Source organism: Aphelocoma coerulescens, chromosome 3 (genome assembly GCF_041296385.1).
Source record: "Aphelocoma coerulescens isolate FSJ_1873_10779 chromosome 3, UR_Acoe_1.0, whole genome shotgun sequence".
Classification (NCBI taxonomy): domain Eukaryota; kingdom Metazoa; phylum Chordata; class Aves; order Passeriformes; family Corvidae; genus Aphelocoma; species Aphelocoma coerulescens.
In genome coordinates, this window is record NC_091016.1 from 52,363,680 (window position 1) to 52,378,224 (window position 14,545).

The 14,545-nt window shown below is 39.6% G+C and overlaps 1 protein-coding gene across 1 annotated transcript in view; it reads right to left on the reverse strand.

The window, feature by feature from the left end:
- PCNX2 (pecanex 2) overlaps positions 1-14,545 on the reverse strand; it is a 151,250-nt gene that overhangs the window by 135,858 nt on the left and 847 nt on the right. Inside the window, exons 2-5 of the mRNA XM_069010280.1 lie at positions 8,942-9,147; positions 6,384-6,498; positions 4,044-4,080; positions 1,890-3,179 (exon numbers count right to left, since the gene is read on the reverse strand). Of these exons, the coding sequence (XP_068866381.1) occupies positions 1,890-3,179; positions 4,044-4,080; positions 6,384-6,498; positions 8,942-9,147 (1,648 nt within the window). The remainder of the gene's footprint in view (positions 1-1,889; positions 3,180-4,043; positions 4,081-6,383; positions 6,499-8,941; positions 9,148-14,545) is intronic.

The following is a 14,545-nucleotide window of genomic DNA, read 5'->3' on the forward strand; positions in this document are numbered from 1 at the left end:
GCAGGTGACTCTGCACCCCAGGAATCCATCAGGGCTCAGCAGGCTCAGGTGAGAAGCAGGGCTTGCTCAGCATTTGTCTTGGGCAACCAGAGCACAAACTGGAGCCAGCTGGGCAGGGTAATAAGCTCGACCGAGAAGGACAGAAACTGCACTGAATAATAAACAGTCTGAGAAGGCAGGAGAGATGACTAAGATACACCAGAAGAAAGGCAGCAGGTACAGGAAGAGCAAAATTTGACAAAGGAATGGATAGGAGGGTAAGTACAGGAGAAGTGAATGCAAGCTGTGGTGAGGCAACAGCTTCAGGTGGGCTCATTAGAGTGGGAAAGCCCAAAACAGCAACAGTGAGGATTGCTGGGAAGAAGAGAGAGTACCAATATAAAGAGGAAGACAAATTAGGAGGTGGCACAGGAGGGGAGTGCCTAAATTGAGAAGGGATGACTGAGGAAGGAAAGGCACAGAATTAGAAAAAGTGGAAGAAAAAATGGACCCAAGCGAAAGATGGAATGAGATAGGGGTGTAATACATTGGATAGGACAGACTTAAAGAAAGACAGTGTGAAAGGTAAACAAGTCAAAAAGAAAACGACATACTGAGAAGATAAATCTACTTATTTTTCTAAACAAGATAAAAGTACACATTTCACAATGGTTTTTAAAAAAGCTTTTAAGTCAGTTGGGCATTTTTCATGTAATGGAAGGTTCTTGCAGGAATGAGCTAGTGGAACAGGGAGCAGGCAAAATAGGAGTGCCAAGCTGTTCTTCTAGTTCTTCCACGCAAACTAAGTATTGAGACTGCATCCTCTTAGGCTTTCTTAAAACAGCTTATTATAGGATCTAAGGTAAAACAAATATTTCGGAGAAGGGGAAGACACAGGTTGTCTTATTTCACTTTGACTCAGATCTTCTAATCTGATTGCACTGACCACTTGGGGAAGTACCCTGAGATTGCAGCTGCCTCCACCGCAGGGTATCTCATTAAATGGCCCTACCAGTTTTGCCTAGAGGGCTGCTAGAGACACTATGAACAACAGTCCTTCCCAACAGAAAACGGGCACAGAGTTCAGTGACAGCAATGAGAATGCTGAATAAAACCAGGCATTTCTATACAGGAGCTATAAATTGTACTGCATATAGGTTTTTAAATGAGCTGATTGATTTTGCTTTAAGTAAAAGCCCTCGATTAAATGGAAACTTGCATGGGAATATATTATTTTTCATTAAAACACTGGGGACTTTCACTGAAAACAGCCACCAAACTTTTTTCCTTAAAATGCAAGTATATTAATTTTAAGTGACTGAAAATCAAAACTCTCACCTATTGAGAACAAATACATGATTTTTGCCTTTTCTTTTTAATTATAAGCCAACCCACAACCATTCAGGAAATTTAGAAATACAGATATGTGTGCACCCATACATTAGCTAAAAGTTGAACCATCTCCACTGACAATTCCAGCTTTCATACTTAGAGGCACAGAGACAACTCCTCAACATGAACCTCATAAGATGTGCAAGGGCAGGTGTAATGCTGTAGCTATATGCATTTTTGCAAGATACTTTTGGTATTTCAACAATCCAGGCACACTATTTTAGTACAGAATACTAGATACATAACAGACACCTACTAAGCTTATCACTAGGTTTCCTACAAGAAGAAAAACAGTTTTCTTCAAGAAGCTAAAAATATTTAAAAACTGCAGCTGGCACTGTCACATACTTTCACTAAACCACTTTGTCACACCAAGTCCAGCCCTACTATGGCCCCATTAACAAAACCAGTCTTCCTCTGGGAATTGTCCTACTGCAGATATCCAGCTAAGCTGCTGTAAGTAATCAAACTCTTCATAAAATCTTTATTCCAAAAGAATTGTAAGCCATGCATAATACCTCCAACAAGCCCATTTTCCTTTGTCGTCTCCATTTTGACAGTGGATTGATTAGATGTCTTCATCTTTGAGGTATTAATGGATTCCAAGAGGGAGACAAATTCTAGGAAGTTAGATTCATTGGGCATCTGTCCTTCTTTAGCTTCTAGATCTGATTTAGAGGTTGGTAAGGTCTTTTCTTTGTCAGATACCTCCATGAAATTCTTACTTAAAAGCACATCTGTCCCGCTGTCTACACTCAACACCCGCATGTGCCTCTTTTCATGAGCAGTTCTACAGGACTGCGGGTCTAGGTTATGCAGCTCCTCCTTAGAACTTAAATCCACAGTCTGGACATTTTCCAAAGCATTTTCCTGATTTGGATCTGAACAAGTGTTAGTTTCTGGAGGTGTATTTGCTGGGTTGCTGTGCTCCTTTACTGCATCACCCGATTCATAGCCAGAGCATTGGTTGGATGACAGCTCTGCCCTCAACATTTCTGGAGCTCTGTCACTTTCACTAACTTCTGAGCAAGGCTTAGCTTTACTGTCATCAGACAGGTCAAACGTGATAACAGGAATTCTGAGCTGTTCATTAGTTTGCTGACTTGACCAGCCTGCTCTAACTACACCAGAGTCAAGGGCTGAGCTTGTTCTCTCACTTTCCAGGGCCTGTAAGTGGACAGAGCCTGGTAGATCACTGAGGGTGGTGTTTGGGGTAGTACTCATTGTGATAACAATTTTAATGGGCTCACACAACTGGTCTGCAGGAAGAGAATTGTCCACAACTTCAACAGCAGTCTCACTGTCTGAGCAATCAAGGTCCTCATGGCTATTACCAGCATTTAAAGAACTTTCCATGTGCTCGTGCTCTTTGGTTGCAATGGCATTGCACTGTGGGCAGTTACTGGTAAAGCCCGTCTGTAGTGATCCATCTGGCAATTTCTCTCTTTTGTAGCTTTTAGGATTACTTAAATGGTCTGAAATAACTGAATTTTCACTGTCCCATGGCTCTGAAGAAACTCCAGTCCTTAAAATATCACCTTGTGATGAAGAAATATTGGAGAAGTTTTTAGCTACGTCTCTGTCCACAAGAATATCTTGGGATCCATAGTGTCCACAAGGCTGTCCATTCACTCCTTTTTCATTTACTCCATCACCAGGAAATGTTTCCATAGCAGCTGGTTTTGTTGCTATTGCTGATGTAGTGGCACCTGAACCAGATGTTGTAGAAACAGGTAATATATCTGCTTTGATACAGGGTGAGGTAGATGAAACTCGTGGTGTAGCCTGGTCTTCTAGTACCGTAATACCTAAGAAAAAACATGTGGGCATTAGGTCTCACAAACATGACCACTAAGCATTATTCAAGTATGATCTTTAACCAACAAAATCTGATCCAGAGCAGAGCAAAGGAAGCACAGATGATGTAGCTGATTAAAACAGTTCCAAAGCACAGAAGTTTTTTTGTTAGCTGCATATGAAATACTACAAAAGCAAGATAGAACCCTTCCAAGTCAGAACAAGTGTAGCAGCATGTCTATTTAAATAATCAAAACAGCTGAAGAAACAGCTAGTTTCAAAATCAAAATGTTTTATAGAACTATCCCTACTTAGGGAGAGATGAAAGAAAGAATAAGCCAATGCTGCAGGTTTGCTGAATCACTTTCTGCAATTCCTAAATGGCCACATAGGATATGGTGATCAGCTTTAACTAAAAGGAAGTAATATTTAAAATATTAAGACATCTCAAACACTGGAACTGTAGGCAATGTAAGGTGTACTGGAATATACAATACAGAGTTCAAGGTTGACAACCACAACAGAAGTCCACAGTCAGATGTTTAAAGGCTCCAAGATGCAATCCAAGTATTAGGTTCCTAGTTTAATGCTTTACAGAAGCACAGAGCTTCCCAAGAATGTGGGACAAGGCTTTTTCATCTCCCTGTATCAAAATGGGGAGAGCTATTCACACAACCCTCAAAAGGTTGCATCCCAAAAAGCTTGGCTGACAGCTGAGAAAGCTTAGCCTGTTAGAACACCCTTGAAATTTAGTTCTGGCTCTTCAACTCAGGAGGCACAACAGAACCTGCCATGGTGTCCTCTGTGCCATTACTTTTTGTGCCAAGCAATGATTAAACAACAGTTTAAGGGGATTTATAAAGCTTTTAAAATACCTCTAAGATCTTCAATAGTTTCCCGTGTTGGCAGGTCCTAAAAAAATGAAAAGAAACACACAAGATTAACATGGTCACTTATTAAATTCTGTTGGGAAAAAAACATCTATCAATGTAGCTATCAATAGCTATCTAATCAAAGGTTAATTACAGCATTGGTAAGCTGCTTAACATCACTGAAATTTGAACACGTACCTTGCACAAAATGCAAGGGGTGGGTGAGAGAGATGGTTATAGAACAGTCATGCTCCAAATTGAATCACTGCAATTGTGTGTGATGTTTGGGGAGGGGAAAGAAAAGGAAGATGTCCTCTAAAAAAAAAAAAATTTGCAGTGCCTAATCCAGATACATTTTTTTTAATCATTAAGGAATGGAATGTGTTCATTTGTTCCACTTTTACAGCTATGTGTTTCCGAAGCACTAGAATGAAAAGTCTGGTCTCTAGCATTGGTAAATATTCCTCAATGGAAAACTAGAAGACAGAGACATTAAATTAATATAGAATAATTTAGATTCCAAGAAAGCTTTGAAGGTCATCAAATCCCCTCTGCCATACACACACACCCAAAGCAGGTACAGTTTGAACAGGTTGCTCAGGGCCATCTCCAACAGAGTTTTGAAAAATCTCCAAAGAAGGAGATTTCACAACTTCTCTGGAAAACCTCTTCCAGTATTTGACCACTCACTTGGTAGGGGAAAAAAAAAAAACACGAAACCAACCACCAAACAAACAAAACAACCCCACACAAAAGACATTAAATGTAATTGATCTAACTGTAGCTTTCCATGGCTGCAACTGTTTCTTATCCTGTCACAGGGCACCTCTGAGAAGAGAGTGCTCAGTCTGCTGTCTATCTTACTATTAGAAAGCTGAAGACAGCAGTAAGCTCTTCTTCTACTCTTACAAAAGATGTTAGCCTTACAAAGGCTAAAACATCCCATCTGCCTGTCCTTACACATCATCCTCAATCACCTTGGTGGCCTCTGCTGGATTCTCATCAGAAGGTCAGTGTGCATGGGAACTAACTGGGGAGCTCAAAACAAAACACAATACCCCAGAGGAACACTTCAGGAGCTCAAATTCGACAGCCCAAGTGCATAATTAAGAACAAGACATTGAAAAAAATTACTGTGGCTCTTTTCTGACTGACAGGCACCAAAACCAAGAGGAAATAATTATTATTTTCTAAAATTTCATGGTGGTATCCTGGCAGCAAGAACAGGAGACTTGGTTTGACAAGACCCAACCTACATGTTTGGAAGTGGGAGACTAGGATGAGATCCCAGGAAGACATAGGTTTGCAGAATGGACAAATACCAGAATACTGGAGAGTAGGACAGAAACAAGGTGAAAAATATTTTACCTCATAAAAAAAACAAAAATCAAACCAAAAGAACTATTAATGTCTGTGAATCATACAAATGCTACAAAAAGGTAAAAACACTCCAGGAAATGAAGAAATAGCTCTGATTCAGACCAGGATTTGAATAATTTGTAGTAAATAGGGATAAAGGGTGGGTGTGGAGGAATACAAAGACAGAATGAAGTATCAAATAGCCACTTATTCAGAAATCACTAACCATCCTCTGCACTGACTGAGGCAGGAGTCCTGTAGAAAAAAATAGCATGGCATCACATAATTAAAGATGTTATCACAGTATGCAAGGGGAGTAGCTTAAGATTACACAGACAGTGTTATTCTGTTTCTTAATTTTTTGAAAATTTCTTCAATTTATCATGAGTGTTTCCTATTTTTTCTTTCATAACATTTACATACATCACCTTCATCATTTCATATATCTTTAATTTATTAAGCACGGCCAATGGCATTGAGTGCACATACATGTACTTTTAACCTCCTGTAGACATCTCCTAGATTTAAATGGCTTTTATGCTCCGTTTAAATACTCAAGAGATGTTTTTGGTTCATTTTATAAGCATAAGTCCAGTTACACAAAACCAAATTATTAATGCTCCAGGAGCAGATCCCTTCAGAGGCAACAAAATAATGCTGATTGCATTAGCCTCTCTTCCTTCTCTCAAAGCAGCCACAAAAGCTAGTTGCTCTTGGCAAGATTTACAAAGGCCCCTTGCTATCTACAGAGCAGAGAGAGCCCTCCTAAGAAGTGCAGCATTATGTAGGACAGTTTCAGCTCTACAAAGCCAAACCTTTAGGACAAGGTTGACTGGCAGCAGTCAAGTAGATGCACGGAATGACCCCTCCTCCTTGGAGCAGACCCATGTTACAAGCAAGCAGTAGCTGGCAACACAAAACTGTGTGTGGTGAGCTGTGGACTGCACGAGGTGAGGACACTGCTGGAGAGGTGCACATACTAACCGTGGCTCCAGGTGAGTCCTGCGAGTGCGGAGCCTGCGCTCTGGAACTGTCAGGAATTGTTTGGGTAGAGTCATTTGGGCTGGTCTCACCGACGACATGATCCCCCGAGTTATTGCTGAAGTGAAAGCAAATGAAAGATAAAGAAATGCTTCTTACCACGAGGCATCACAGTGAGTTTTGGGAAGTAGTTGAAGAATAAGAACAAAATGGGAAGAAGTAGCACAGCACAATGAAGTAAGAGCACTTCTTTCCCCTCCAATGATAAAAGCCCAGGGCTGTAAAAATACTGTAATGCTTTTCTGCACTTCCTTCCTCACCAAGACAACTTGATAAAAATAAAAGAATAAAAACCCCTCAATCTAAAATGATTATGGTGTCTTCAGAAGTAGAGCTATGAGAAATACAATGACATCTCTTCAATTTCCCTATGAGTATATAATGCCATTTAGCCTGCCACATTTATTGGCAGAAAAGGCTATTTGGGGCTTTTCCTTAGACATGAGACAATCAAATGCTATTCTTTTCACAACTTTGGCTTTGTAAATCCTTGTGTACACAGGGCTTATCTAACTGCCTTTTTATTTGGAAACCTCCCATAAAACAACTACTTGAAATGCAAGACAGAGAGTACTAATATAATCATTAAACCACAAAATAAAATTTTTGCTCTGATCTAGGCAAACAAAGTATACAGCCATTACTAACTTCATATACTGTAAGGCAATTTATTGATCAGTTCCTTTGTGGATACACTAAACTATCCAAAAACTCCTTTTATGCATATTTTCTACTGGCTTTTCTATGGATATAAGCAGGTATTTTTGGACAAGGTTTACTATTGAGGACCTACAAATATTCTCTTTCTCAGGTATAGCACAACAAAAATTCAGTCAATAAAAAAACAACAACCCAGAAAAACACCACAGTGAAACGTCAAAAAACGTGAGGCTGGGCTTTTCCATTTGTTCATGGGGTTCATTTGTTTTTTTCACCAAAAACTTGTTTTTAAAACTCTAAAGCTGTATCTAAGCTATAAAATTATTTATCTGGGGGTCTCAATCTTCTTTCCACAATACTTTGTAGTTAACTAGCTTCAAAAACTTGTTCAACCAACTTGCCAGCTACCAAAGTCTGTTTAAAAAATTCTGTCATCCATGTAGTCAAAATAATATTAAGGTCTTTATTTTCTGACTGAGTACAAAATAATGGATTGTTCTGCATACACAAATCAACCTGGGAGGAAGAGTCACGTGATTTAACATGCAACTTTTAACTTATTCTACCTTTACTTCTCAGCCAAAACAGTCTGAAAGGCATAACCCCATCTAAAACAGAAATGTTGTATGGTTAGTGACACACAGAGGCATTTCTCAGAAGGGTCTCAATGCAGGCAGACCTTGACTCTCCCAGCAACATCACTGCCAGGAGTGTAGCACAGATGTGCATGTGTAAAGACATGGAAGAACAGTAGCACAGAGGAACACAAACTATCTTGATACTACTTAGCTGGCACAGAACTAGCAGTAGCAACTGCAAATACACCCAAAAATACCCTAAGTAAGTTCTTTTATACAGAGCTCTCTGTTGAAGCTTGACTGGTAGTTTTAACAAAGCTACTCAATTTAAGTTTGCTTTGGACATTTCTATGCTTCTATCACTTTTAGATGTACCTTATTTCAGCATTTTTCACATTTGTCATAACACTTGGGATCACTGAAAGCCACTTGCCAGCTTCATTTGTTTGTATGACTCAAGCTTGAAAAACCAGCAGGAAAGGTCTCCATTTATTCCCAGGAGTGTATAGCAGAACATTCTACCAATACACAAATCTGAAAAATGTCAGTACTAGTCTTCATCCCACTACTGTTTTTACCTTTAATACCATCACCGCCTGGAAGCAGCCTTATTGATTATATGCAGCAAAGACTAATAGTACTTGGCTCCTCCATAGAGAAGCTACAACTACCTCCCAAATGCCCCTGAGAAACAAAAGCTTTCCTCATGAACAGGACCACAGAAGCATCGTAAGCAGTCACAATAAGGGGGAAAATACATAAGGGGGAAAAGCAACTTCACATCTAGGTGTGATCTGAGAGGGAAGTTGCTACAAGCACACAAAGGCAACACAAGGTCGGGCTTCCAAAGCCACATTATTAAAGCATCTTCTTTGCCAACAGGTGCGTGCCACTTCTTTGCCTCTTCCCAGCAAGTAAGCACAGCAGGAAGTGGAAAGACCAAGCTTTTAAGGCATCCCCAGAAAACTTCTTCCAGGTTCTCTTCAGGATCTGGTAGCACAGATCACCAGTACATATCTCCTCTACCACCTTCACGGTGCCCAGCTGCTGCCTGACCTCCGAATCAGGTGCAGCTCGGCCTGCTCCACTACAAGAATGTTTCAGCTACCCAGTATAAAAGCACTAAGCAGGTTTTTAAAAGTGTCATTCTTCATAAAACTGTAAGGAGTTTTCTTGCACTCAACAGACATTTCTGCTGTGCAGGACCATGGTGCAAACTCACCCATTTTACATAATGCGCCAGCAAGGCAATGAAAACCTTACCTACAATTTGAGGACTGAACCGCTTCTCCTTTTTGAACCTCTGTATCTTTACATTGCCTTCCATTTTTTCTTGAGAGCTTTTGTTGAATTACTTCGCCTTTATCAAACATAAGGTGCAAACGGTAGCTGATCACCTTTATTACCGTGAAGAACACTGTCACCGAGCTGCAGTACACAAAAACTGTCACTGCATTTGCTGGAAAAGCCTACAGGAAGAAATAATGAAGACACAATGATAACAGTTTGTTTTGAGAAGATGCTGCTAAAATTTTTAAATACAATATATATTGAGTTCTGCTCACAGAAAAGGTTTAAGGGTTTCTTCAAGGTTCAGACTATTTCACAAGATCTATTCTTCTTTTAATTAACTGTGGATATTATTTACTATCAAAATCAGCAAAAACTCACCACAGACAAACATTATAAAGCTTTTCAAAATACTACATTTCCATGTTAATGAAGCTGCAGCCTTTCCTAAACTATGAATTCATAAAAATACAGACACAAAAAGAAATATTAGCTATCTACAAACAGGAAACCTTTAGAAAACTTCTGTCATCTTACCCTGTATGTCAGTTATGACTCGATAGCAAAACGCTGTAGCTTGATGTCCATTTTCTAATGCCTCACAACATGTTCCCAAATACCTTAACCACTGAGGAATTTTAAATAATTAGTCAGGACTACTAAAAACAAATGAATAAAAATGCATTTGGAGAGGCATCCTGTCCTGGCTGAGGCTGGAGGAGGGAGCAATTGGCTGTGTGGTGCTTAGTTGCCAGCTAGGGTTAAACTATGACACAACCTCCTAGAATTCCTTTTCTAAAGTGCATAATTGTTAATTTGCAGCTGTCTGTGATCTGTTTGCTGATCTGTGATGAGCACCACAGTTCTTAGCCATTAAAATTAATTACAGTTCCACTACAGTCTGTAAAGTTCTTTCACAGACATGACATACTAACAACTTTTTTTATACAATACTTCCTTACAGTAAAGGGCAAATCATAGCAATAGACACTTGCAGTTATAATTGAAGTACCAAAGTCTTTACCATTATAGTCATAGAACACGCTTGTGTATTGTCATTACACAGGTGCAGTCTCACAGTGAGTTTAATCTCATTTCAAGCTTTAGGGTTATTTTTTAAACAGAGCTTTACTATAGTCCTGCACAACAACAACAAAAAAACCCAAGCAACAAACAAAAACAAAAAAGGTTTTCAATACTCAGGATTTGCTGAAAGCCTAATGAAGTTAATTTTTAAGAATGGTCTTTGCTTTGGGACTAAATCAATCATTTCTCCAAATTCATAAATAAACCACATCGACCACACAGGTGAAGGGAAGAACAAGGCATGCTTATTTCATCTTTAGAACAAGTCACCACATTTATCTTGATGTTGAAATTAATGTTGAATCATTTCTGTGTTGTGACAAGCAAATGGGTTGCAATTCTGATGCTGCTTTTGGCTCACTGGGACTTCATACCATCAAGATGTACCCATAAAAATTTTCAGGCAAATCCTTTTTTATGACTATTCTGATTCAGATACAAAGAATATATTGCATAATAGTGGAGGAGCTTTTTAGGATGTACGTACTACCAATGACCCCTAATAAGACAGACATGATTTTCTACAAGTTGAGGCTTAAGTCTGTTAAGAGTACTTCATGGTACTGTGTAAAAACCAACTCTCAGCATATCCTTCAGTTATTTAGTGAACTCAGGTCAGAGAGAGGATCCATTTGCAAGCTCATGTTCTCAGGGTATAAGGCTTGGTAGATGAGGTTGAAGAGCTGGAGGTTGAAGAATTTGTGGTTTATGACTAATGTTTTTACAAAACGAGTTAGAAATTGCTTGGTTTCACAAAGAGCGACAGCCAGTTATCTGTAATGACTTGTTTAAGAGAGATTTGTTCACCTTCCAAGGAACCTCTTCAACTATACACTAAAAGGTACACATCAATTACTCATTATTAAATAACTCAGAATGACCCACTAGAAAAGAAGTGCTTTATAGGTGGCATTCATAAAGCTTAATAAATATTATATGAATAATGTCAAGAGGACACAACAAAAATAGATTTCCAGTAGTGCAGCCTGTGCGTGCAGAGACCATGCTACAAGAGAGACTGAAAGGAAGCTCCTAGATTTCTGAGTGGAAAACAGGGCCAGTTTTAGCAAATGCTGAGTGCTGCATGTCCTCATCCCTGCCTTGTGACCAGACCTACCAGAGCTATGCCCTGAGCCATCCCGTGGTCTCCCTGCCCATCTGTCCGAGATACACGATGTTTTAGTGCACCCACCAACCACACCAAGACTGCCAACGCATAATATGGCCAGGGCATCTTTAATACTCCGAATGCTGGGGTAGGCTGAGTACTACAAGCCAGCAGGTAGCTACCTGCCCACATGAGGAACTAGGAGAAAGATGAAGCCAATAATGGAAAGCCCTCCATTCTCTGAATCAGGCCTCTTGCATAAGGTGCAAGTGTCATATGACTGCAGTTGGTGTTCCCAGGTACAGATAGGTGAAAGGTATCAAATCCACACTAAGGAGGACTTAAGTTATAGACCACTGAGGAATTAGATGATAGAGTCACTTTTGATGCACTATAATTATAATTAGCCTGGTTTCCTATGAAAATGAGGTTTTATAATCACACCATGTTCCTGTGTATTCATCATCTCCCTCCATCCCCTCAGTTGAAAGGTAGCCAAAGAACTAAAAACTTATTCAGGAAACTTTAAGAGAATACACCCCATTGGGCAAGGTCACAGCAGCACACCTCCTCCATTAATAAGAGGAATCCACACAGCTCTCCGACCTTTTGATGCCACCCCAGTGACAGGAAAAGCTTCAATTGAGCTGACATCTTATTAGAAGCTAGGAAAAAAAAAAAATCCACAAATACAAATTCATTAGAAAGCAGGTTTCATTACTTCCCACAGGTTTCTATGGAAGCTGCAGGCCTAGTTTTCTTCATTCTCGCCCCATTAGAAACTTTACCATAATGTACTTTTTGTTCTCAGTAGCTTCTGTTGTTGTACCCAGCACCAGAATAGTGTGGGGTCACAGCCAGAAATGCAGGCTGGTGTGTCCCAAATGTGGCCCAACTTACTACTGCAAATGCAACAGAGTTGACATCACCATGCATGGAGCATCTCTGCTTGGGGCTCCTGCCTGCCCAGAGATTGTTCCCAGAAGAACAGCCACATTCTCCTTCAGTGTCTACTGACATTATTTGAGTAGCACAAAGGTAGAGGTGACTGAAAGATATACATAAAGGTATATAACCTTTGAAAAAGTACCATACCTTGTAAATCGAGCTGAATGATAAAGGGTGCTTAGACCCAGATGTATCCCACCCACTGCTTGAGCCCCTGAGGCACCTAAAGCAAGGCACTGCTGCACCTGGGCCTGACTGTCTCCAGTGTGCTACACAACACAAATGGGGGAACTACCAAGCAAATGTGCAGTCAGCCACTACCATCAGATATACGCATGGAAGATATAACACTGGGGCCAAAGACCCATATTTATATGTTAATTAAGGTGAATCAGTACTAAGAGATGTCCATCACACAGTATAAAACATAGGAAAGCAGGTAGCAAATAAAATTCCAGGGATGTACCTTGAGTTCTAATTGTGTGTCCTACCACACAATAAATACAGTACGTAACAAGGTAGCCTGTATCTCTGCTGTGTTATCCTTAACTTTGACAGAGCGATCAATAGAGTGGGGTAAAACGTGGCCAAGGGGGACTGGAAGCAGCTGACACACTGCTAGTTTTATCTAGTTTACCTCTGAGTAATTTATGTGCCCACACCCTTATACTGCCATGTTGTACTTCTCCTATCACAGAGTGATTTGAGGACCTAGTGCGTAAGAAGTAACAACCCTGTGAGTTCAAGGGTTCCCTGTCCAACAAGAGGCAGGAGAAACATTCAGTATGCTGTTTTGGGGACTCACCCAAACACGATGCACATTCTCTTGTAGCTTGTAAAATAAGCTATATGCAAGTAGTTCCCAAAGTTGCATGTCTGTGTCACTGGTGTTTTACTGGGTCTGAATTCAGCCCAGGGGCTGAATACTAAAGTTATCACCATTTTCATGTGCAAAACACATAGGGATCCTGGACTGTTTGGTGGAATAAGAACTTTAATTCTTAATATATTATGAAAGTTGATATGGCACAGTTAGAAGAGATCTCATTATAATTTTGAAAGTTGATTTTAACAGCAATGATGCTCCAAATATCCAATGTACATTTTTAATGCTTAAATGATAAATGAGAAAGAAAAGAAAGTGATGGAAATACAGATCTATATTTTCAAAGGTATGGAAGCTAATAAAGGAATCCTTAGTACCAAAGTAAGCTATGCTGAATTAGCTAGAGAAAGAAATTCTCGATCCACACAACAGAAACAACTTGATACTTTAAGCTTCTCAATGCTACCATCAGCACGCCTCTGCTGAGCCACTGCGAAAAAACTAAAAACAGATGGATGAGTTTTGCCATTTGATTCAGATCAGACTGTTTCAGAGAGACTTCCTAACTTCAACAAAAGATTATCCCAAGCAAATGAAAAATTTAAAAAGTAGTACTCTGATCTGTTTTGATTTTGCCATTTCAAGAAGCATCAACCGCTTTAGCTGAATCCAAAACTATTGGTGTCAAGTACGTAACATAAATATCACCCCAAGTATTACTGAATATTATAAACAAAATTTATTATAAACCAGAGAAAACCTTTAGTTAAAAAGCAGGTTCAAGTTTTTAAGTGGCAAGAATAGATGTCCTGCATAAAGTTTACCAAGCCTTAGAAACAAGCTACTTAAAACCAAGAAAACATGTAAGGATGTAATTACTCTCAGGCAGCCATCATAATAAATGCATTATTCTTATCAAGGACAAAGAATTCCCATAGCAGTGTCTTAGCTCAAGAACAAAAGTCCTGCATTTAACCAGATGATTCATCAGAAAGTCAGTCAGTGTGTAGAAAAAGCAAGTCCATCCAGACAGGCAAAGATGATGCCTAAGAGAGGTCAGTAGATAAGTTACATTTTCTCCCCCTCCCTTTAAAAAATGCCTTTTTTTACCTTAGCTCTGACCTATAGTCCAGTGTTCTTTTGTGCAACCCCCATACCTTCTTCAGTTCAGAAGTTTCCCACAAGGAAACACATATCCTTCCAGATACACACTTCTATCAACTGGGAAAAAAAAGCTAGCCTTCAATTATTTTCGTTTTTAATCAGACATATGACTTGGACAGCAAACCCGACAATGCAAGACTCTTGCTGGTTTGCATAGGAAATAGACCCTCTCAATCAGAAGAAAGTATGTTGTTGTCTTGGTTCATTAACTCCATGAGCCATGCTTACAGGAATTCACTGCAATCCACGCCACAAAATCCAGCACCAACTCATGCTTAAAAATACAAAATTTGCTTTCCACTGGGATTGCAGGGGGATTCATAAATGCTCTTTGCTTTTGATAACCAGGCCCACATCTGGTCACATAGGGTAAAGAAATCTATTTAAAAATTTTATATAATCAAAGAAAATTTCTACAGAACTTAGTTGAGAATTCAGTTGAGTC